General features: G+C 42.9%; 1 protein-coding gene across 1 annotated transcript; it reads left to right on the top strand.

The window, feature by feature from the left end:
• The first annotated feature begins 1,962 nt into the window (after positions 1–1,962).
• LOC112220311 lies at positions 1,963–24,057 on the top strand. Its single transcript, XM_024382091.2, has 18 exons — positions 1,963–2,165; positions 4,514–4,580; positions 6,240–7,247; positions 7,493–7,713; positions 8,950–8,985; positions 9,140–9,282; positions 10,530–10,701; positions 11,190–11,240; positions 12,170–12,284; positions 14,214–14,329; positions 15,107–15,201; positions 15,566–16,214; positions 16,345–16,512; positions 18,658–18,791; positions 21,594–21,779; positions 21,978–22,149; positions 22,509–22,550; positions 22,819–24,057. The coding sequence occupies exons 3-18, from the start codon at positions 6,257–6,259 to the stop codon at positions 22,915–22,917; spliced, it is 3,390 nt and encodes a 1,129-aa protein (XP_024237859.2). The 5' UTR covers positions 1,963–2,165; positions 4,514–4,580; positions 6,240–6,256; the 3' UTR covers positions 22,918–24,057.
• The last annotated feature ends 384 nt before the right edge of the window (positions 24,058–24,441 follow it).

The raw sequence follows: 24,441 nt of genomic DNA, 5'->3' as shown, positions 1-24,441 counted from the left end.
ACTTAAGTGGGCCAAGACTATGGTGGAGTGGGGTCCACGTCCTGTGCCAGAGCCGCCACCACGGACAGACGCCCACCCAGACCCTCCCCTATGGGTTTAGGTTTTGCGGCCGGAGTCCGCCCCTTTGGTCTGATCCTTCATACTCCTCGTCAGAAGAGGAAGAAAACCGTTACACCGCCACAGGATGTTTTTGTGCTGGTCAAGGGCAGTCAGGTCTGGAGTGAACCAAGGGCTATATCTGTTCTTAGTTCTACATTTTTTGAAAGGGGCATGCTTTTTTAAGATGGTGAGGAAATTACTTTTAAAGAACGACAAGGCATCCTCGTCTGACGGGATGAGGTCAATATCCTTCCAGGATACCCAGGTTGTTTGACCGCGGACCCATAGCGGATACAGGCAATAAGGCAGTGATCGCTGAGATCCTGATTGAAAACAGCAGAGGTATATTTGGAGGGCAAGTTGGTCAGGATAATATCTATGAGGGTTAGGGTTAGGGTTGCCCATGTTTACGGATTTAGGGTTGTATCTGGTGGGCTCCTTGATGATTTGTGTGAGATTGAGGGCATCTAGCTTAGATTGTAGGACTGCCGGGGTGTTAAAAGCATATCCCAGTTTAGGTCACCTAACAGAACGAACTCTGAAGATAGATGAGGGGCAATCAACTCACATATGGTGTCCAGCTGGGAGCTGAGGGGGGACTATAACAGGCGGCAACTGTGAGAGACTTATTTCTGGAGAGATTCATTTTTAAAATTAGAAGTTCGAACTGTTTGGGCAATTGACCTGGAAAGTATGACAGAACTTTGCAGGCTATCTCTGCAGTAGATTGCAACTCCTCCCCCTTTAGCAGTTCTATCTTGACGGAAAATGTTGTAGTTGGGTATGGGCTCATTGTGGGTGAAAAGATACATTAATATGACATGACTGTTCTAGTCGTGTGTGTCAGATTAGCCTGAGAAAATGCTCATTACTCTCAATATTCACACACAAATGCTCTATAATGTCTAAAATACAACCTCTTATTGTTTTGTGCAGCATGTTTGCCCCCTGGTGGTCAGCTAATGGATGTTCTGCACTTTTCAGTTGTGCAAGTTCTGTACTTGTCAAATCTCTGCTACTCCATCTGCAATGAATACCTGCAGGTGCGCTTGATTTAATGTATTTGATGTGTGGATGATAGCAATTAAATCGGTAAGTGATACAGTATTTTCACAGCATCTGTGTCGTGATCCCCGTGACCACTGTCAGGGGGTCCTTTAACATCAGTGAGGTGAAGGTTTTTTTCAGTGTTTGATAGTCACGTGCACAGGGTTTCAGGTGTGATTGCAGGGTACAGTGAACATTGTGTGTGTGTGTGTGTGTGTGTGTGTGAGGCAGACAGGCCCCTTCAGACAACCTGTTGCTGTTTAACGGCCTTAACGGCCGCTGCTGCAACCTGGTCCTTATGAGTGTCACATAACAACATTGGTCTGGGTGCTGGTCTTTTTCTGCTTTAGCCAATTTGCTGTTGTCTTTCCAAACTTGCTAAACATAAAGCAAGACAACAATGTGATGTTTTACTGTTGAGTTTAGAAACAATCGGATACCCAGACTATCGCATCAGGGATTATGTTTAATCAGTAACAGATCTTCTACTGGGTTGTGTTGTACTCTGCTGTATTCATTATAATGTGTCCTTTGTCAGTTTATTTGACCTTAGGGAATCACAACATCCCTGCAGAGAGAGAGAGAGAGAGAAAGAGACTGAGAATTAAGGGAAAGAAAAAAAGAGAGAGATAAACAGTGATAGACCACCTCTAGGCTGTGCCTACACTTTCGATACCCAGTCATAAATTAGTCATCAGTATCACTTCCCTGTTGTGATCTTATTTCCACACAGCCCTCTAGTCTAATTGCAGGTGCGCTCGATTTTGCTGATCTGACCTGGCCATTGGGAGGACAGTGCACTTTAGGACTAATACATGGGTCATGCGGTGTGCCGGGAGAGCTAAATCGGCGAGAAGCTACAGGTAGATCGTACTTTTTCGACTGACGTCACTCCCAGGGATGGGCTTGTCACGTGGTTAAAGTCTGCGCTATCTTGTGGAAAACAACCTCTGAGCTTTAAGGGAAAAAACTGGGAGAAAAACTACTGGAGATAACAAGCTAATTTAGCAGGGGCAAAGGTAAGCCCAAACTATTTCAACAAAGCACTCTAATAATCACAATTTTTGTAAATGACCACGTAGACCGAAGTCTATAGCTTTACCATAACATATTCAGAAGCTACTTTTCACTCCAGTGTTGCCGGAGAAGGGAGCCAAGTTTCTAATTCGTCGCAACGACTGCATTCGAATAGCTTATTTCCGATAGCCTTACCAAATGCACAATCCACTATTACGTCCAAGTAGGTTATGAACCTGTCTTTATTATTAAATGCGACAAACTAAATCCAACATTCACAGACAGTGAAAAGGTAGGCTGAACTGCCATTACAGCGAACGTGCCCTTTGAAACAACCGAGTCAGGGGTGCTGGATACAATATAACGTTACTGTATTAAGTTATATTTTGTTTCAAGTCAAGTGATAGTGTAATAAGCAATAATATAAAGATTCGTATGGTAGGCCTAATTATTCCTGTCTTTCAATGGTTGTTTTACTTCACCTGTGAAATACCCTTATGTTTTTGTTAATAGTATTATAGATAATTTGAATGGTTTGCTTTCACAAATTACAGGGCAATTCAAAATGCATTTTGAACAATTAAAATGCATTGTTTTATTTGTTTTATCAGTAGGCTATAATGATATAGTGCTTTAGCCCTGGGCTACTCTTTTCTTTTACCACCTACAGTGGGGCAAAAAAGTATTTAGTCAGCCACCAATTGTGCAAGTTCTCCCACTTAAAAAGATGAGAGGCCTGTAAGTTTCATCATAGGTACACTTCAACCTCGACAGACAAAATGAGAAAAAAAATCCAGAAAATCACATTGTAGGATTTTTAATTAATTAATTTGCAAATTATGGTGGAAAATAAGTATTTGGTCACCTACAAACAAGCAAGATTTCTGGCTCTCACAGACCTGTAACTTCTTTAAGAGGCTCCTCTGTCCTCCACTCGTTACCTGTATTAATGGCACCTGTTTGAACTTGTTATCAGTATAAAAGACACCTGTCCACAACCTGAAACAGTCACGCTCCAAACTCCACTATGGCCAAGACCAAAGAGCTGTCAAAGGACACCAGAAACAAAATTGTAGACCTGCACCAGGCTGGGAAGACTGAATCTGCAATAGGTAAGCAGCTTGGTTTGAAGAAATCAACTGTGGGAGCAATTATTAGGAAATGGAAGACATACAAGACCACTGATAATCTCCCTCGATCTGGGGCTCCATGCAAAATCTCACCCCGTGGGGTCAAAATGATCACAAGAACGGTGAGCAAAAATCCCAGAACTACACGGGGGGACCTAGTGAATGACCTGCAGAGAGCTAGAACCAAAGTAACAAAGCCTACCATCAGTAACACACTACGCCGCCAGGGACTCAAATCCTGCAGTGCCAGACATGTCCCCCTGCTTAAGCCAGTACATGTCCAGGCCCGTCTGAAGTTTGCTAGAGAGCATTTGGATGATCCAGAAGAAGATTGGGAGAATGTCATATGGTCAGATGAAACCAAAATATAACTTTTTGGTAAAAACTCAACTCGTCGTGTTTGGAGGACAAAGAATGCTGAGTTGCATCCAAAGAACACCATACTATATTGTGAAGCATGGGGGTGGAAACATCATGCTTTGGGGCTGTTCTTCTGCAAAGGGACCAGGACGACTGATCCGTGTAAAGGAAAGAATGAATGGGGCCATGTATCGTGAGATTTTGAGTGAAAACCTCCTTCCATCAGCAAGGACATTGAAGATGAAACATGGCTGGGTCTTTCAACATGACAATGATCCCAAACACACTGCCCGGGCAATGAAGGAGTGGCTTTGTAAGAAGCATTTCAAGGTCCTGGAGTGGCCTAGCCAAATCTTTGGAAGGAGTTGAAAGTCCGTGTTGCCCAGCAACAGCCCCAAAACATCACTGCTCTAGAGGAGATCTGCATGGAGGAATGGGCCAAAATACCAGCAACAGTGTGTGAAAACCTTGTGAAGACTTACAGAAAACGTTTGACCTCTGTCATTGCCAACAAAGGGTATATAACAAAGTATTGAGAAACTTTTGTTATTGACCAAATACTTATTTTCCACCATAATTTGCAAATTAATTAATTAAAAATCCTACAATGTGATTTTCTGGATTTTTTTTTCTTCTATTTTTGTCTGTCATAGTTGAAGTGTACCTATGATGAAAATGACAGGCCTCTCTCATCTTTTTAAGTGGGAGAACTTGCACAATTGGTGGCTGACTAAATACTTTTTTGCCCCACTGTATATGATTTTGGAGACTTTAGTCAATTTTTTTAGTCAATTACATTGTAGAATGTGTATCCATTTAATGTGTGTATAAACCCAAATACTAATCTTTTGTGTCTGCAGGTGATTCCTGGATGTATGTATGATCTGTATGTCCAGACAAGGTTTGCACTCTGACCTGCAAGCCAATGTAAGTCGTGCTGAGTGACTGCGTGTGAAAGAGGTATTCCAACACAGTATGTTCATTTATCATAATCTAATAACATAATTTATCCTCTCCAATTGAAGATGGCATGCTGGCTGATGATCATCAATAATATATTTTTGTGTCACTACTGCTAGTAATTAAAGCAACACACTGCTGACTATCCAACCCTTACAAAAAAAGATAGCGGTTTTGAAACTGCAGTAAAAGTGTAGTAACTGCAGTCGACTGTGGTATTTTGGACACAGTATTTGCAGCAGTTGTACTGCACTCTAACTCAAATCGAATGTTATTGGTCACGTGTCAAATACAACGGGTGTAGACCTTACCGTGAAATGCTTACATACAAGCCCTTAACCAACAATGCAGTTCAAGAAATAGAGTTAAGGAAATATTTACTAAATAATGTCAAGTTTAAAATCAAAAAGTAACAGAATAAAATGACATAACAATAACGAGGCTATATACAGGGTGTACCGGTACCAAGTCAATGTGCAGGGGTACAGGTTAGTTGAGGTACTTTGTAAAGGGACTATGCATAGATAATACACATTGAGTAGCAGAAGTGTATAAAAAAACTGCAGTTAGTTATACTGCACTCTGACTGCAATCTTTTTTTGGAAGGGAAATTACTCTAGTACTCAATAGTCCAATGTAGGCTAGCCTATTTGCCCACTTCCTTATTTAGTTGTGGCACAAAAATGTGTTCCTGACTCAACTTCATTCATTGGTACTTTTAGGGTGTTTTCACATATTGTCGTCTTTAAAAGAACTGATTGCCGTCCTCTTTAAAGTGCTAAATAACTCAGTTCACTTCAACTATTTTGTCCTCTTTGCATTGGCATTGCTATGTTTAGAAAGGAACCAAGATATTTCTCCAACATGCACTCTGGATTTTTTTACATAGAGCAGGACAAACCATCTTTTTGGGGGGGGAACCTGAACATCATTAGATTCTCTCTTGTGGCACCTATGTGAGGGTTTAGGGCAGGGAAAAGGTGTTGCAGTAGTCTAGTGTGTGGTACGGGAATAATGACACATGAACCTGGGGAGTGTTGTGTTCACATTGTCCTAAAAATGGGAACCTGACTACGGAATTCAAGCGAACCGGACTCCGATCACCTCTTGATGGTCTCAGTTCGGTTTGCTTCAGGGGATCTTTTGAGGGGTCTGAGTTTCTTTGGCTTGTTCACACTGCACACTGCACACTGCTTAAAAAAATAAGCAAACCGTAAAAAAAAAAAGGCTGAAAGGGACCAAGTGTGAAAACACCCTAAGTGCAGCTACTCCAGTTCTCTACCATTCTTGATGACCTATGGTTTAGGGTTAATCTTCTATGGTGCTTAGGTCAGCATATAGTTTTGGGCTGGTATCTATGGTTTGGTATACCATTACATTGTGCATGTTTGGTTATCAGTGGTGTGCCTGTTTTTTAAGTTTGCGATCTGGGATTTCTGATTGTTTTGACACATTTCCTGCTTCTGCTTTCCTCATTTATTGTGCTCTTGTAATCTCTTCTTGCTGTACTTATTTCATCATCATGCCATTCATCCTAAAAGATTTTTAATACTTTTGTGAAATATAAAAAGTTTTGATATTTAGCTGTTTTGAAAAGGGCACTATAACTTTTGTGTGTGTGTGCAGGGCTCATCTCTTTCCCCATGACCTCTGGAGGAGGTCCCTGCGGCCGCACTGAGCGTGTCCGTCATGAACCCCATTACGACCAGGTCCCGCCAGGCTCCCTACGCCGAAACGACCCCTTTGACCTTCAACCCCTGAGGTACCAGCGGAGCACCGAACTAGCCCTGAGCTCTGATCCCCTTCCGCCCCCTCCCCTGCCCGACCAGCCCCCTGTGGGGCCCGAGTATGACCCCAGCGTCAGTGAGGACAACCCAGACCCTGACCCAGATCCACACCTCGAACTAGACCCTGCACTCGACATCAAACCGGTCCACCGTTTCATCCCTGACTCGTGGAAGAGCTTCTTCCGAGGGACCAGTCTCCGCAGCAGCAAGCCCTGCCCCATGCCTGCCTCCTCCTCCTCCTCTAACAACAACAACAGCACCAGTGGCGGGGTGCGCTGCTCGCCCCCACACTCGCCCTCCCTGCCCAGATCCTACCGGGACCCCTATGGGGGGTCGGGGGGAAGCAGCTACAACTCCCGCAAGGAGCTCCTGGGAGTGGGTGACCACCAAGAGTCAATTTCGGGACGCACACTCCACACGGCGCTCACCTACAGCGAGCGGGTGGAAGAGTACCACGAGCGCTACGGCTACATGAAGTCCTGGGCGGGCCTGCTGAGGATTCTGGGATGCGTGGAGCTGCTGCTGGGTGCAGCGGTGTTCGCCTGCGTGTGCGCGTACGTGCACAAGGACAACGAGTGGTTCAACATGTTTGGCTACTCCTCGCCTGGAAGTGCATACGGAGGCTACGGAGGTGGGATGTACGGAGCGGGCACCGGAGGGTCCTACTACTCGGGTCCTCAGACTCCGTTTGTGTTAGTTGTGGCGGGGCTGGCCTGGATCGTGACTGTGATATTGTTGGTGATAGGGATGACTATGTACTACCGCACCATCCTACTGGATTCCTCCTGGTGGCCCCTGACAGAGTTTACTATAAACCTGGCCATGGCCGTGCTCTACATGGCTGCAGGTGGGTGGGAAGTGAACTACACACTTTAGAGAGAGAATGCAATGCTATGTCAATGTAAACTATGATGATGGTTACTATTATTTGTGGTTCTTCCAACTGCTTAGCTGGTTATAGCATGATACTTGTAACACCAGTGTTGTGGTTGACTCCAGCATGGGCCATACATTTTATAATAATATACAGTAACTGTGTTGACTCGTTGGATAAAAGTATTTACTAAATGACCATACTACTATCATTATTAGCTGTAGTCTACGTCAGGGACACCACGCGGGGCGGTCTCTGCTCCCTTCCCATCTTCAACAATGGCATCAACGGGGCTTTTTGCCGCACCGAGGCCGGGCAGACAGCCGCCATCATCTTTCTGTTCGTCACCATGGTGATCTACCTGATCGGGGCCATTGTGTGTCTGAAGTTGTGGCGGCACGAGCAGGCACGCATGTACCGGGAAAAGTATGGCCTGGAGGTGAGATTGTGGGTGTGTGCCTGAGGCACGAGGTTAAATGTTAGAACTGAGAAAAAAGTTACATTTCTGTGAGGATGTCTAAGTTGCAGGTATTATTTGCATTCATTGGTGTCTGATTCAGAAAATCCAACAGTTGATGCAAGCTTGGCAATGAAAATAAAGCTGTTTGAACCACTACACTAATGAGAAAGGCTGAGAGGGGTGTGAATGAGTGCATGTGCGCGTTCACACTGAGTGATGGTCCATTGAGAGAGCATTGTTCATTAGTGGATGGGGGTTGCCATGGTAGCTTGCTATGTTCTATGTTAATTGCTAGGCGGCTCAGGTACCACTTGTTCTATCGCTTTCATTCAGTTCTCATGTGAGGAAGAAAATCTGTTCTAGTTATGAAAACATTGGAGCAATAGTTTTTGGTAACATTTTATTTGGATAGTCCATCTGTAGATGCTCTACAGACTCATTAACATTTAAACTATCTACTAACCTTAACCCTTATTCTAGAACTAACCTTAACCCTTATTCGAGGACTAACCTGACCCCTTATTTTAGAACTAACCGTAACCTTGCTTATACACAGATAATTTGACCATCTGTACAGCATCTACAGATAGACTTTCCAAATCAAGTGTGACCTTGTCTTTCTGTATGCTGTATACATTGAGTGCGCAAAATATTAAGAATGCCTGATCTTTCCACGACAAACTGACTAGGTGAATCCAGGTGAAAGCTATGATCCCTTATTGACGTGACTTGCTAAATCCACTTTAGTCAGTGTAGATGAAGGGCAGGAGACATGTTAAAGAAGGATTTTTAAGCTTTGAGACAATGGAGACATGGATTGTGTATGTGTGTCATTCAGAGGGTGAATGGGCAAGACAAAATATTTAAGTGCCTTTGAACAGGGTATGGTAGTAGCTGCCAGGCGCACTGGTTGTATCAAGAACTGCAACGAAGCTGGGTTTTTCACGCTCAACAGTTTCTCATGTACATCAAGAATAGTCCACCACCCAAAGGACATCCAGCCAAAGGACACAACTGTGGGAAGCATTGGAGTCAACCTGGCCCAGTATCTGTGTGGAACGCAAAAGGGGGGGTGCAACTCAATATTAGGAATGTGTTCATAATGATTTGTACACTCAGTGTATATGCAGTCTTATATTACATAAATATAAGCTCTTTTTTTGTTGCAGAAGTGTCATTTTAGACTTACACAACTTCTGTTTTGTTATTACGCAGATGCATACGACAGATTTCCCTGCGGTGCGGTCTTTGGTAAGCATTTACTGCTGAGCTTAATGTTTTTATTTATGGCTTAATGCCAACAAAGAAATCTATGGTGTTGATCAGCTCCTTAGTGTTACACATACTCCAGTTACATCCATGGTCTATATTTCTATGGTTCTGTCTTTGTTCTTCTTTCTCCCAGATGCCGGTTCCAGAGCCAATTCAGGGGTCTACTGTGGTTCCCATCCAGGCTGCGGTACCCAAGGCAGGGCCACCGAAGGTTCTACAGGGAGCTATCCCTTCTGGTCACATCCCCAAACCAGTCATCATGCCTGACTATATAGCGTGAGTGGCACCTTCACACACAGGGCAGTGGGAGAGTAGTTGATACAGGGGTTTTATTGATAGAATTCAAGCACCATGTTCAAATCTGAATTTAGTTTATTTGAAAGTTTTCAGGGAATGCACAGAGATTGCATTGGTGCATGGAATTATGCTCAGGATGTTAAATTATTAGGACAAATATCTGCCCTGTAATGTTAAGCGGGTGTAAAAAAAAAAAAAAGTCAATTTTGCACAAAGGTAGAATGTGCAATGCTTACTGAGTCCTCTGGCGGGATTGTAAGTAGAATGTCATGTGGGCTGATTGTACTTCCCACTAAACAAAAACCATGAGCCATATGCAAATTCAAGCTCTGCCTAACCAGTCTAGACAGGAATTGTAATTTTATTTCTCTGGACATTTTGGGGGCAAGTCCTGACTTGTTTGGGGGCAAGTCCTGACTTGTTTGGGGGCAAGTCCTGACTTGTTTGGGGGCAAGTCCTGACTTGTTTGGGGGCAAGTCCTGACTTGTTTGGGGGCAAGTCCTGACTTGTTTGGGGGCAAGTCCTGACTTGTTTGGGGGCAAGTCCTGACTTGTTTGGGGGCAAGTCCTGACTTGTTTGGGGGCAAGTCCTGACTTGTTTGGGGGCAAGTCCTAAGCGTTCAGGAGAAAAATAGCTTCTTTGCTGTTTTTAATTCTACACATTTTCGCCACTCGTAGTGAGCACAGTTTTGAATTTTCGGCCTTCCTGATGTAAATATCCTTTGTTTTTATCACTCCCATAACAATGACCCTGTTTGTTCTTATCCCTCTAATAATCATTAAGCCTGTTTAAGTTTAACACTTTACATTGAGTTGCCCTAATGCCTTGCAACTATTTTAGTACTCAGAATGTAATTACCCAGTTCTGCATGGTATGTACATATTAGGTTACATTGAATAGTAATAAGACAGGAAAATTGTGTTTTAATTAGTAAAGGGTGTAGTAACTGTGTATTTACATTGACAACAATAACTGTATACCTTAATAAATATACATTTTGTAAAGTAAATACATGAATACTTTGCAGTAATACATTTAATTTCTGTAAAGTGTGACTGATCTCTGTTTCACTGTAGTAAGTAGGCTACCCTGTGTTCTTTCTAGACCTGTTTTTGGAAGTAAAGTTACACTGTCTGCCATGGAGGAAGCCCCCTTTGCTTTCTGCCCCTCGTGTTGTAATAATGAATCCTCTGTGCCTCCGCTGCCCACTCTCTTCCCCCCTGCAGTAAGTACCCAACCATCCGTACGGTCGATGAGCGGGACCAGTACCGGGCTGTGTTCAATGACCAGTACTCTGAGTACAAGGAGCTCCACGCCGACGTGCAGGCCACCACCAGGAAGTTTGACGAGCTGGACGCCATGATGCGTGCCCTACCCCAGCACCCCAACAGTCAGATGGTGATTGGCCATGTCCTGCTGTTACGCAACCACACATTCACTTCCTGTTTATTATTTTTTGTTCTTTTCTTGTTGATCGCATCTATTTGGTCTAAGAGTCTTCCTCTCTCTTTGTCTGCTGTAATTAACACTGATATTAAAAGAACTGGATAGGTGACAGGAAATAGCATTATAAAAATCAGCCATATTGCTTTCACCTAGCATGTTTTCAGATCAGTGCCGATGGAGACGATGAGAGGAAGCCATATTGAGAATATCAACACTAAATAGTTGTTCGTTCTGCTCTCATTGTGGTGCTCTGCCTCACCCCCCCCCTCCCACGTCCCCCCGTCCTGAGACTTCCTTGAATCCTCCCCCTCTATTTCCTCTCCCCTGTACTTCTCCTCCACCCTCCACTTCCTCTCAAAGCCATCAAACTGTACTTTCGATTCCTGAAGTTTCCTGATTTTTGAACTCATTACAATCTTGCATGATCTTTTTTTCACCAGGAGTATGACCGCGTGAACAAAATCCTTCAGGAGTACCAGAGGAAGAAAAATGTGAGTTTGTCCCCTGCCTTTCTCTCAATCATTCAGCTGCCCATATTGTAACAGTTGCCAACTCCAATTGGCCCTATATTCAGATTAAAAGACCTAGCCTATCCTTGTAAATTAAGCACCATTAGCAGACAGGGTGTAGTAAGTCACCTGTGTGCCAGTGGTTGTTAATCTATACTGCCACTGTGGGAAAGATGAATCGAGCATGAGTGGGCAGAGAGAGGAAGTGTGTGTGTGTTCTTCTATCCTTGTGGGTCCTTAAAATCACCAAGTAAAACAAGGAAAATTCTCCTTTGTGGGGACATTGGTTATTTTAAATTCAGGGGTTCGGGTTACAATTAGGGTTTGGTTTAGAGTTAGGGAAAATCTTTTGACATTTTTTTTAAGGAAATGTATTTTAGGTCCCTCGAGGATAGAAGAAGATAACGTGTGTGCTTCTGTTCCGGCATGAGGAAGTATTGAATTTCCTTGCAAACCTTCTCACATGAATGGGCTCATTGTGTTTTCTCGAAACCTAGAGGTAGAGGAAACGGCATCACTTCATATTCAGCACAGTGCTGATGGTCTCTTTATTTAAAAGGAGTGGGGTCAGGGAAAACACACAAGCTGAACTTGTATAAAAAAGTAGTACTAAACTTCTTCTCCCTGGCACACTCTGCTAACTCACAATGCTGTTTAATATCACAATTATCCACACTTGAGTTCTACATGTGGCATGTTATTGGCCTTACATTGTCTTTTTGACATTTGACACAGAGCTAATTCATATGCATTATGCTTAGCCCATAAGACGTTTCTGCCATGCAATGATGCATATGCCAGTAACTCTTTAAACTGGATTTCGATTTGCCAGAGCATTGCAGGATAACTGATAGGTTTGGTTAGTTTGAAAATTCAAGAAATCTGAAACTTCTCTTCTCTCTCGCTGTTAGGATCCTACGTTCCAGGAGAAGAGGGAGCGCTGTGAATACCTGAAGAACAAACTGGCCCACATTAAACAGAAGATCCACGAGTACGACAAGGTCATGGAGTGGAACGATGGCTACGGCTAAACCAGCATGGCCTATCTGTTTGGGGAGACCACTGGGAACCAGTAGGAGACCAGTTAAAACTAGTAGGGACCAGTTTAAAATAATGGAAAACATATGGGGACCAGTGCAAACAGATGGGAGCCATTTTTAGTTTAAATTTGATTAGGAATGAAACCGGTTCAGGCTGGTTGGAATGGTGGTTTAAAATGGTTTCCCTTTCCTTTCAGAGACTGCACTTCTTTTTGAACCAGAACATTTTCTTAATTAAACCCCAAAAGAAACTGGAGTGTGTGTGCGACTGTGTGTGTGTGCGCATGATGAATTGACCAAAGGGGCATCTGGAGCAATGCTTTACTTTTTTTTACTGAAAATGACCTTGATATGCAAACAAAGACCAGTATGGTACTGTAACTGGACATACCACTGTATCTAAGGCCTTCTAATCCATTTCACCGTACTCACGCAACACCAGCTGCTCAAGTGTTTCACAAAGGGAGAACAGGATTAGGCTACAATCCTTCAAATGTATCATGGAAATTGTTGCATGTGTTTACATATTACATTTGACATGCTTTTATCAATCACCTTTTTCTACTCCCTCCATTCCTTGACTCCTAGCTCACTGACTCATTGGAACACTAGAGTGATGACGATTGTCATGTTGCAATCCATTTTGTTTTTATTCAATCACTGTGCAAACTTTACAACCACTGTTCAACCACTGTCCAACCACTGTCCAAAGTTAACTTATGAGGTAACTGTGATACTGGCTCACTTTGGGTATGGTTTACTACCTGAACTCTTCAACTGCTATATCTCAAGACTGTCTGTGTTATACACTGACCATCTGGAGGATTTGTGAATTTCCAAATCATCATATTGTGAGAATCAGGTAACATACAGGTGTCCCTCCTGAGTGATGATTATGCTTTTTGGAAAGATCACACACAATTTCTGCTATATTTAATGACCACACTAATTTCTGTGTAGTTTTAGTACCATGTTCTACCATTTCATTAGACAACACTACTTATTTCCTCCACGTGTGTTAGGCTAGCAGTTTGTAGTAGTGAATAACCTTTGCATGTGCCTTGGTGTTTTAATGTAAATAAATGACTGTTATATTTATGTCTTGTCTTCTATCATTTTGTGACTATGAACGAACATATGTTTTATTGCATTTAAATGTTGTCTTCCTGTATTAGACCAAATGTGATATTTAGAAAGGTTCTTTTGAAAGTCATCCATGATGAATTGGTGCTTGCTGTCTTTGAGACTACACCTCTGCTATTGCATGTCTGTTTTTGTATTATTTAGTAGTAGGCCCTACAAGCAGGGCTGTCAGTTTGCCACTGTCCTTAAAAACCTACAGTAAAATGTCAAATTGAAAAACAAGCACTTGTTGTTGATAGCTCACAGGGTCTGCAGTTTACTTTTGTCATTGATGTTACAGTAAAGTATTTTTGCTGATGGAAAATCCATTGGTTAGTCTGCTTTATGCAAACTTGTGTGAAATAGGCCTACTGCATTTGCAGGTATTCAATGACACTTGTAACAAACTAGATGTTTTCCATTATATGTATACCGCAGTTTGTAGTTTCTGGCTTCTGACACTTGTTTACCACCGAACTGAATGGAAGACATACAGGGGAAAGAAAAAGGCTAGCCTAGGCTACTCCCAGAGGAAGCCTCTTGTAGGCCTATCAAGCAACCAAAATAAAACATTAGTGCACGTGCATTTGACTTGGATTATTTTCGTTTTGTTTCACTTCTGTTGACTTTGTTTCGCTTCAATACATTTTTCGTTGTATCAACTCTTCATTGTGGTACAAGCCTGCCTGATGGAGATGAGAGGAGGAAACCAGACACCCTTCACGTTCGGGGGCGGGGAAATGTGTGTGTGTGTGTGTGTGTGTGTGTGGTGGGGTGGGGGTGGGGGGTGAAGGGGCGGGTCATATTTTGACGACGCCACACCTGAACAAGGTGTGGCCTGTTATTGAGAATCGGACGGAATTTCACCAGAAACCACTGGTGTCAGACGCGCTGACTATTTTCCAACAGGTGAGTGGTTCGGCTTTATTTTGTGGAACATTTGTTTCATTGTGAAATCGTGTTTGTGGTAAGATCACATGATCTTTTTTCGCAATGTTATCTTAATTTAAAATGTGTTGTTGGAAACTAAACAAGTTTTTTTTTGTATCAACATTTGTTCAGCCTAGTTCAAACGCTTTACTGATATTATTTTATTGGTTATGAGTAGCCTATGATTTAACAACGATCAACAGCTAGATTAATTCAAGGACCGATTTCGCCCCCCCTAATTACAAATAGTTTGTCGATTGCAAATTGACTTCAAGAATCTATAACATGTTTGCCTAAAACATAATCATTTCAAACCTTGCTTATATTTGTTTTTACAGTCTTATGTCCAACAATAAAACTTGGGGGGGGGGGAAATTAATCCACCCGCAGGTCAAATTCGTCATGTGGCAACCAGTTGGGGAACCCTCATTTAAGAAATCAGTAATGCATGTCAGTTACTGTGTCATTATTCAGGTTCAAAATGTTGCAGATATAAATTTAACCTGGTTGACAAGCCATATGGCTTATGTGGATTAGAGAACAATGCAGATAATTGTCCTCATTATTTAAAGATGAATACCCCACTGAAAACACCTCTTTGTTGACTGTTTTTTTTGTTTTCACACCTGTTCTCACTGTTTCCCATGGGGAGGTAGCCTTGTGTCATTATTCACTGTGTTTTGTAACTCTCCTGTAGACACTGAGGCAGTGAGCTGTATGTTTCTTTGCTTTATTCTAATGTTTTTTCTCCAACAGAGCTTTAAAGAGAGAGAGACCCTTCGGGCACCTGTGGATTCAGGAATGTCTTCCAAACACAACGGGAGTCCGCCTCCCTATGAGTCAGATGGATAGTGAGTCGTAACTTTTACTTTACCCCTACTATATCTTTGTCAAAAGGTTTATGACCTTCCTGACCTGTACATATTTGATATACTTGTTGGGTGGAAAAGGCATGAACTTTTACCTAAAGGTTTGATCTTGTATTATGTTTATCGAAAACCATAGTAGTGCAATAACTCATACTATACGAGGTGTTTGCTCAATAGAGATTATAGCTTGTGTTGTTGGCCCAAGGCAGTTTATAGCTCTCCTCTATATGTGTCTCACACACAATTGTCTTTGCTAACTCGCTCATCCTACAATTTATGTTCCTACACTTGACACACCCACTCTGTTACAATCCACGTTTAATCGGTTGTCTGTCTCCCTCTGCAGTCATGAGCCACCCCAGCCGGCGTACTCCTACTACCCTGACGATGAGTTCCAGCACTTCTACAAATGGACGTCTCCCCCGGGCATCATCAAGCTGATGGCCATCATCGTCATTGTCCTCTGTGTGGCCATATTTGCCTGTGTGGCCTCTACGCTGGCCTGGGACAGCCAGGGGGCCATGTCTGGCTTCGGTGGTTACGGGGGCAGCTCGTATGGGGGCAGCTCGTACGGAGGCGGTGGTTACTCCGGTAGCTTTGGTGGTGCTGCCTATGGTGCCGGTAACAACTATGGCTACGGCGGACTCGGAGGGAACTACAATGACCCTCGCACTGGCAAAGGATTCATCATTGCCATGGCAGCATTCAGCTTCATCACGGCCCTTGTCATTTTCATCATCGTGGTGTCGAGGCATGGCCTGTCGGAGTCTAGAAGGTTCTACCTAGCTGTGGTGATCATCTGTGCTATCCTGGCCCTGCTGATGCTCATAGCGACTATAGTGTACCTGGTGGCGGTGAACCCCATGGCTCAATCTACAGGGTCGATCTATGGGAACCAGCTGGCAGGCCTGTGTGCCCAGTACCAGGTCCCCCAGGTTTCAGGAATGTTGGTCAACCAGTATCTCTACCATTACTGTGTGGTGGAGCCTCAGGAGGTGAGTGTACTTTGTGTGTGTTTGTGAGAGAGGGGATGTATGTATGCCTCCTTTCGCTGCATACTTCCTCTCATCTCTGTGGTGGTGTCTGGGTCTGTGTGTCTCACCCAACTTCCCCATCCTGATCCAGGCCATAGCGATAGTGTTTGGCTTCCTGGTGATGGCGGCTCTGATCATCATGATGGTGTTTGCCTTAAAGACGCGCCAGAAAATCAGGAATTATGGCAAGTCCAACGTCCTGTGGAGGAAGGTGAAGATCATCAACGAGGAGGCCCCGCCCCAGGACGTGGAGGCATGGGTGAGTTAGGGAGTGAATGGGTACACATGGGGGATGAATGTCGAATATAATTTTTAAATTCCTTGTGTCTTCTCCTGTCTTTCACTTGCATTCCACACAAAACCCCAGAGGGAAGCAAGGAGAGGAAATGTGGAAACAATGATCAAAGGAAACACACTTGTAATAAATGAGACAATACGGTTTCATATTGATATCACCTGTTAGGCGCTAACAGATCAGTGATCATGAAGGATAGGACAGAAATGATTGAAGACATTTTACACTATTGAAATGCTCTCAGATTCTATTCAAAGGTAATACTTCCTCTAAACATGTACAGCTAAGGTTAGGAAATCATATCGGCAGAGTTTGTCTGACCCTATAGTTTATTTCCCTTCCTGAAAGCTGTATGAAAGAAGGAAGAAAGGAGGGGACATTTTTTTTAGACTACACAGAATTGCAGCACTTCGTTCACCTTAACCCTTAAGGGTTTTCCGTCTCTGAACAAACTGCTGCGGTCAGAGTTGTTGTTGACCTCTGGTGGTTTCAGTGAAACCAGGTACTGTGTTCTCATGCATGGAGAAGGATTAGTCAGGCCAATATGTCTGCCTGTTGACTGTTTTGTTCTACAGCAGTAGTCTGATAGGTAAAGTAGTAAGACCTGTTCTCCCAGAGTCAGCAGCATTGGAGATTTGAGGAGAGAGCTCTCACACTCAGTTTCTGGGTGTGGTTTGTGTATGGGTGTGGTTTGTGTATGGTGGTTTCACTCCCTGTCAGTAAAATGGTGTGTGGAATAAGACCTTCAAAAACAAAAATGGCAGTTGGGAGGTATATTATTTCAAGAGGTTCTCTGTTGAATGAGGACAGTAAGCAGTTAAGGAAAAACATGGTCAGTGCTCAAAAGTAAAAAGAGGAGTCAACGATGAATCATGGTTTCTGAAACTGTTCTTAGAACACCCGCTTTCCACATACCTAAATCATGATAATGAAGTGGGAGTTAAGTCAAGATAGTAAGTGGCTCATAGTCAAGGTAAGTTTCAGTATGGTCCAACAAAATTATTTAACATTTACACACTGCAGCTTTTTTCACCAAACTCACAACTGGTATTTGAGTTTTGCACTAGAGGAAAATGTGAAAGAGGAAGAGCTGGTCTAACTAGTATTTAAACCCATGCTGACCAATACAAGCAAAGTAGACACATGCACAACATTACAGAACAGCAACATGACCCTGAGAAACTGAAGAGGCAGAGAAGTGCTGTGTGGCTCGTGAAAACCTTTCTGAAATTGCTGAGGCAGTGTTATTGCATGGATGAGTGTGTCTTCCCTGGTCTACTGATTACCCTGATGGGAAAATTCTGTCTGTCTACAAATGACACCTACTTAGTACCTACCCCTTATGCACTTGTGGAGGTCTGAGAGGAGTGGATAGGTGTAAACCATACTGTGAACATTCCACTTAGCCTGTCAGAGGTACTACCAAATTGCTAGCCTTATGCAATTAGCAATTTCAGATCTGAACAAAGTCCCAACACCGACGCTCCAAGCATTACTATAGTGGCTGGCTTTGCTCTGGGAAGTATTTCTGCATATGTTTTTCAGTGTAAATGTGTCTTACTATCAAGTTGGTACAACGTCATCAAATACAGTATGTCATTGTTCTGATGAGGATTCACTCTAAGCATGATGTGGCATTTCACTCCCCAGAGGAAGTATACTTCTATTACTGTACATCTGCATTTCAATTCCCCCTCCACACATATAGGCCTACCTGTTCAGATGACTCTTTTTCAATTTGTATCTCAAGGCGGTTCCGTTGCCACAGTACAAATAGTATGATTATCTTGTCTGCTGTGGCTCTCTCGTCTGCTGTGGCTCTCTCGTCTGCTGTGGCTCTCTCGTCTGCTGTGGCTCTCTCGTCTGCTGTGGCTCTCTCAGCTGCTGTGGCTCTCTCAGCTGCTGTGGTGTCTGCTGTGGCTCTCAGCTGCTGTGGCTCTCTCAGCTGCTGTGGCTCTGCTGTGGCTCTCAGCTGCTGTGGCTCTCTCAGCTGCTGTGGCTCTCTCAGCTGCTGTGGCTCTCTCAGCTGCTGTGGCTCTCTCAGCTGCTGTGGCTCTCTCAGCTGCTGTGAGTTTGATCACTGAAGTATATGTTGTATCCCCTCTGCAGGTGAACAATGTGTCAGGTTTTCCTGATGAAGGTGTGGTGCTGACCGACTACCCAGAGAAGTTTGGAGGATCCAGGAGTCACCTGGACGACACCAGCACCAACTACGACAAACCTCCCTACAATGACAGCCCAGCGTGAGTACAGACAATACAGTACAGTTACAAACAGGCTTACACTACAACTACAGCCCACTTTAGTACAGACGAGATTAGATCTGTGGAATTGATCAAAGAACAATGACCTTATATTGTCTTATCTCATAATGTTATACTGGGAATTAAACAAAGAGAGATTTCCTTTCCTTTGGTAGTTAACATATCTAACACACCAAGACAGTTGTGAAGAGGGCAGGACAAAGCCTATTCCCCCTCAGAAAACTAAAAAGATTTGGTATGGGTCCTGAGATCCTCAAAAGGTTCAACAGCTGCAACATCGAGAGCACTGGTTGCATCACTGCCTGGTACGGCAATTGCTCGGCCTCCGACCGCAAGGCACTACAGAGGGTAGTGATTACGACCCAGTACATCTCTTGGGTTAAGCTGCTTGCCATCCAGGACCTCTACATCAGGCGGTGTCAGAGGAAGGCCCTAAAAATTGTCAAAGACCCCAGCCACCACAGTCATAGACTGTTCTCTACTACCGCATGGCAAGCGGTACCGCAGTGCCAAGTCTAGGACAAAAAGGCTTCTCAACAGTTTTTACCCCCAAGCCATAAGACTCCTGAACAGGTAATCAAATGGCTACCTGGACTATTTACATTGTGTGCCCCCCCCAACCCCTCTCTTTACGCTGCTGCTACTCTCGGTTTATCATATATGCATAGTCACTTTAACTATACATTCATGTACATACTACCTCAATTGGGATGATCAACCAGTGCTCCCGCTCATTGGCTAATTGAGCTATCTGCATTATCCCTCCACCCACCACCTGTCAACCCCTCTTTTACGCTACTGCTACTCTCTGTTCATCATACATGCATAGTAACTTTAACCATATCTACATGTACATACTACCTCAATCAACCTGACTAACCGGTGTCTGTATGTAGCCTCGATACTTTTATAGCCATGCTACTGTATGTAGCCTGTCTTTCTACTGTTGTTTTATTTCTTTAATTACCTATTGTTCACCTAATACCTTTTTTGCACTATTGGTTAAAGCCTGTAAGTAAGCATTTCACTATAAGTTTGTATTCGGTGCACTTGACTGACTTTGATTTGAGAAGATTGTTCTGTTTTCTACATATGTCAGTGCAGACCATTGTAGTGCTTCCACAGTAATGGCAGGTTTGAGGTTGATCCGAATCTTATGGTGTTATTCTACACTGCTGGGAGGGGACGATAGCATGTTAGGGCTTGCTGCAGTACTGAGATGACTGGGCGTGTTTGTGCGGGGTTGTGTGGCCATATGTGATTTTCTGTGCAGAAGATGGAGAATGTTGAAATGGGTGACATCTTCCGTCCATTTTAAGTCCATTTACTGTAAGACACTGCTATGAAAGGACAGTGAGAACGGTAGGTGAGGGCTATAGTGAAGGAAGTGTGACATTCCTTCTTTCCCCGCCATCTGACGATGACATCATCACATTGAACAAGTCTGTATTTCCATTGTTGGAGAGGAGCAACTCTTGTCTTGTGCATCATATTGAAAGTCAGACATAAGCTTGCTTGGCATTTCACCAAGATTGGAATTGTTTTTGAATAAAATTCTTTAAAAAAAGATGTCACCAGACCACTTGCAAAAATGGGCTATCATCCCATGATCAGTTATGTACATTACCTACTCCCAAATAAAAGTCCAGAGTGGTTGTACTATATTTGTAAAAAAGTGTTTATCGCACAACCTGGATGTCAAACAGTTGTTTTTAAGGAACAATAGTGACCGTGTGTCTGTCTCTGGGATGATTATCTTAGATGTAGGAACTTAGAAAGAAATACCACCCCTGGTCTCTGGAATGCAAGACGTGTGGTGTGTGTGATCACACAAATAGCTGGAGAGAATGGTCTCATGTCAGAATCAACCTTTTTTATTATCATTATTTGGCATGAGGAAATCTTTCTGGCAGAACCAAATGTTCATGTTTCCTGTAGTGCAATCATCAGTCATGGATGGTACTGTAGGTCAACTCACAGCTTATCTCACACCAGAAAGTCAAGCAAAACGACACCTTAAGTTTGTAACCTTTACGCAACTCAACCACCAGTATGACTGGTGACTGAAATACACTAATGTACCTTGTCATGCTTTTTTGAAGCAGAAATGTTTTGCTTTTATTTTTAATTCACCATTACACAACATTATTGTCAATTTTTCCCACCCGGTAAGCAAAGTAAAAATGGGCAGTGCAAGTTCGGCACTTTTTATTTATTTCTATTTTTTAAACTTTTGCTTGTGGCAGTAGCTGTAATAGCCTACAACAGTAATCCAACACTAACCTTTAAGTATTAGCAGGTAGACCGCATTATTGATCACTGCTTAGGGGAGGTGAAGCTCCCGCATTAACTGACGAGACGGCCTACAGGGAGGAGGTGAGGGCCCTCGGAGTGTGGTGTCAGGAAAATAACCTCACACTCAATGTCAACAAAACTAAGGAGATGATTGTGGACTTCAGGAAACAGCAGAGGGAACACCCCCTTATCCACATCGATGGAACAGTAGTGGAGAGGGTAGCAAGTTTTAAGTTCCTCGGCATACACATCACAGACAAACTGAATTGGTCCACCCACACAGACAGCATCGAGAAGGCGCATCAGCGCCTCTTCAACCTCAGGAGGCTGAAGAAATTCGGCTTGTCACCAAAAGCACTCACAAACTTCTACAGATGCACAATCGAGAGCATCCTGGCGGGCTGTATCACCGCCTGGTACGGCAACTGCTCCGCCCACAACCGTAAGGCTAAATCAAGACTCCCATCTTTCCTTGTCTGTCTCCAGTCCTCCAGTAGTTTGTGACTTCCCTGTGCACAGTAGCGCCCCCTACAGCAGTGGCTCAGAGATGGCCAGCTCAGCAGCAGGGAAGCCCAAGAAGAGACGGGCCGGTCGTCCTCGCCGTACTGATGGACAGGATACAGACTACGCTTCCTCTGGGGACGAGCTGGACGACGACAATGACTTCGACAGGTACAGAGAGAGACAGAATTACAGTTGTAGTGATAATGGTTGTATGTATTTTAGTTGACAGCTACTATTAATACTACAAGATTGAAATTGCTGTTCTGTGCCACAAAGTCTGAAAACATATTGCCGTCTAGGTTTCCACAATAAAATTTTCAGGTGTATTCTGACACATCCTCTCTCCCCCTTTCTCTCTCTCCTCAGTGAGTTCCCCACCATTGCCAATGAGCAGGAACGTGTGGACTACAAGCGTGAGTTTGACCGGGATCACCAGGAGTACAAGGACCTGCAGGGAGAGCTGGACATCATCAACAAGAGCCTGTCAGAGGTGGACAGAGAGCTGGATGAGCTGCAGGAGGGAAGCCCCCAGTTCCTGGTGAGTTTGATGGAATCATTTTGGTGAGGAATGGGCTAATCTTGATCACATGATGACTAGTTATTTGGGAAGCAAGGTGATTTTGTTGATCAGTGATTCTGTGCAGTCTGAATGTAGTCAATCTCAAACGTGCACTTTAGAGGACCCTAGCTAGCTAGTTAAAGGTTTTCCTGGTCAGGTCATGTGGCCAGTAAAAATTCTGGTCTCAATTTATAACATTGAGAAAATATCCATGATATGTTGCATTGTTTCCCAATCACATGCTAACTTTAGGGTGTGGAAGAAAGGGGTCATGAGAGGAATAGTTGTTTGAGAAGTATATTTGTTTGCATTTTCAGTAATCTTTCTTTCCCCTACAGGATGCTATGGAAAAGTACAACAGGCTAAAGGACATAAAGAAGGTAGGTATCCACAACATTTAAGCAACGCCTCTTTGTTTGATCTACTTCCTTATGTACTCCCTCTTGTGTCTCTTCTGAGTACTACACCCCAGTCCCACATTGTCATGAAGTTTGAGAAAGTACATGTGGTTATCATGTCCCTTGTGAACTGATTTAGAACCAGATTTCTATACACTTGTACTTACCACACTTATTATAGTCATAAAACAAAACTGACCAGCTACAGAAGACGATGTACCTTCATTGGCCCATTCTTCCTGGTCTACAGTCAGCAGATTACCAGTTGAAGAAGCGCAGGAGTAAATACCTGAAGGCCAAACTGTCCCACATCAAGAGGATGGTCGCTGACTACGATCGCAGGGCCTGAACTTCCTGTCACCTGACGTCAGCCAGGATACTTCTTCCGGTTCAGAGTTGATGCCAGATGTAACACTGGTGGTTTGAGTCAGATTCTACTTATTTCTTTGGCTCTGCTCTAGTAACACTAGCATATCACATATCACAGAATTAAGCAATGTATTGAGCATTTATTCTAAGTGGTATGCTTGTGTAGATATAAGAACGTAACCTTTGTAATTAGGTTTGTGGTTGCCGTATACTGAGCATCTTCACTGAGAAGGATCTCCACTGTGATTGGATGGATGTGCTAGGGATCAGCCAATCCACAGTATACTACAAAGCTGTTAAAAATGAAGTTCTCGCACATACTTCCCGAGACAATGGCTGTAGAAATATGTGTGGGTTTTGTGACATTTTTTGTTTTTTAAATGGGTAAATTGAATGTGCAGAAATAATATATTTATATGACTGCATTAAGTTATTAGTGTTCAAAGGCTTGTGTTAACTCTTGTTTCGTATAATGAATGGTACTTAGTGCAGTTTATCCTCTGTCTGTTGCTAATGTTGGGATGGGACAAAATGACAACCTCAAACTGTGATGTTGTGAGACTGATTTCACTCTGATACATTAGATGTTTTTACAGCTTCCTCTTTTAGATAAGATGTTCACTTTTTATTCTTTCACTTTCTATTTTCTCTTAACCTCATTGTCAGGTTTTGATACTTGTACTTATGAAAGGTTTGCCATTTGTAAATATGTGAATATACTTGTGGTCTCTTTATGTACTGATGCGTTGTACCCTCTCCTGTAATTGTTTTGTCAGTTGCTAAAGACTTTGAAACTGTTATACTTTGTAAATCATTATGCATTTGATTCATGTTCTGTTTACTTTTTTGACCTAAATGGAATATATTCAAGGTCACCTTTTTAAAACTGATAATTCAATTAAGATTTGCATAACAGTTGAAATCAACCTGATCAATTTTGTTCTATATGGTCTCTTAAAGCCATTCTCAGGTTTTTCAATGTGTGAATATACTGTTATATACTTAGTTATATTATATTGATGTAATATGGTCTGCTCTCTTTTGTCAGTTGCTAAAGACTTTGAAACTTTTTTTTATCAAGATGCCTTAAGGTCTTTTTAAATAAAATAATTAAACCGCACTTTTTTTGCAATGACTTATCTTTAATACCAGTACTTTTCATTGTCAGTCTACTGCGAACACTACTAATCATAGCTAAACAGCAATTAACACTTATAACAGGGTCAAATTATTACTTCAGGTCGGAAAGTCAGTGCTCTAGAAAGATGCCAGAGTTTCCGACTTGGAGATTTTGAAGTGTCTGTCCTATATCTAGGAGGTACTGCATAAGAATGCTTAGAAAATATATTTTTGTTTTTTGAACACATTTAACCACTTATTTTTGTTGGCACAAAGATACCTTGTCTTTTTTTCACCTAACTATTAATCTAATTCCAATGACAGACTTTTTTGGGTTGATTTCATTTTGAATTCACGTTAGTTGACAATCAAATTGAGCCTAAAT

Source organism: Oncorhynchus tshawytscha, linkage group LG20 (assembly GCF_018296145.1).
Source record: "Oncorhynchus tshawytscha isolate Ot180627B linkage group LG20, Otsh_v2.0, whole genome shotgun sequence".
NCBI classification, from domain to species: Eukaryota; Metazoa; Chordata; class Actinopteri; order Salmoniformes; family Salmonidae; genus Oncorhynchus; species Oncorhynchus tshawytscha.
Note: the sequence above shows the minus strand (reverse complement) of the source record. Positions and strands in the feature narration are given on the sequence as shown.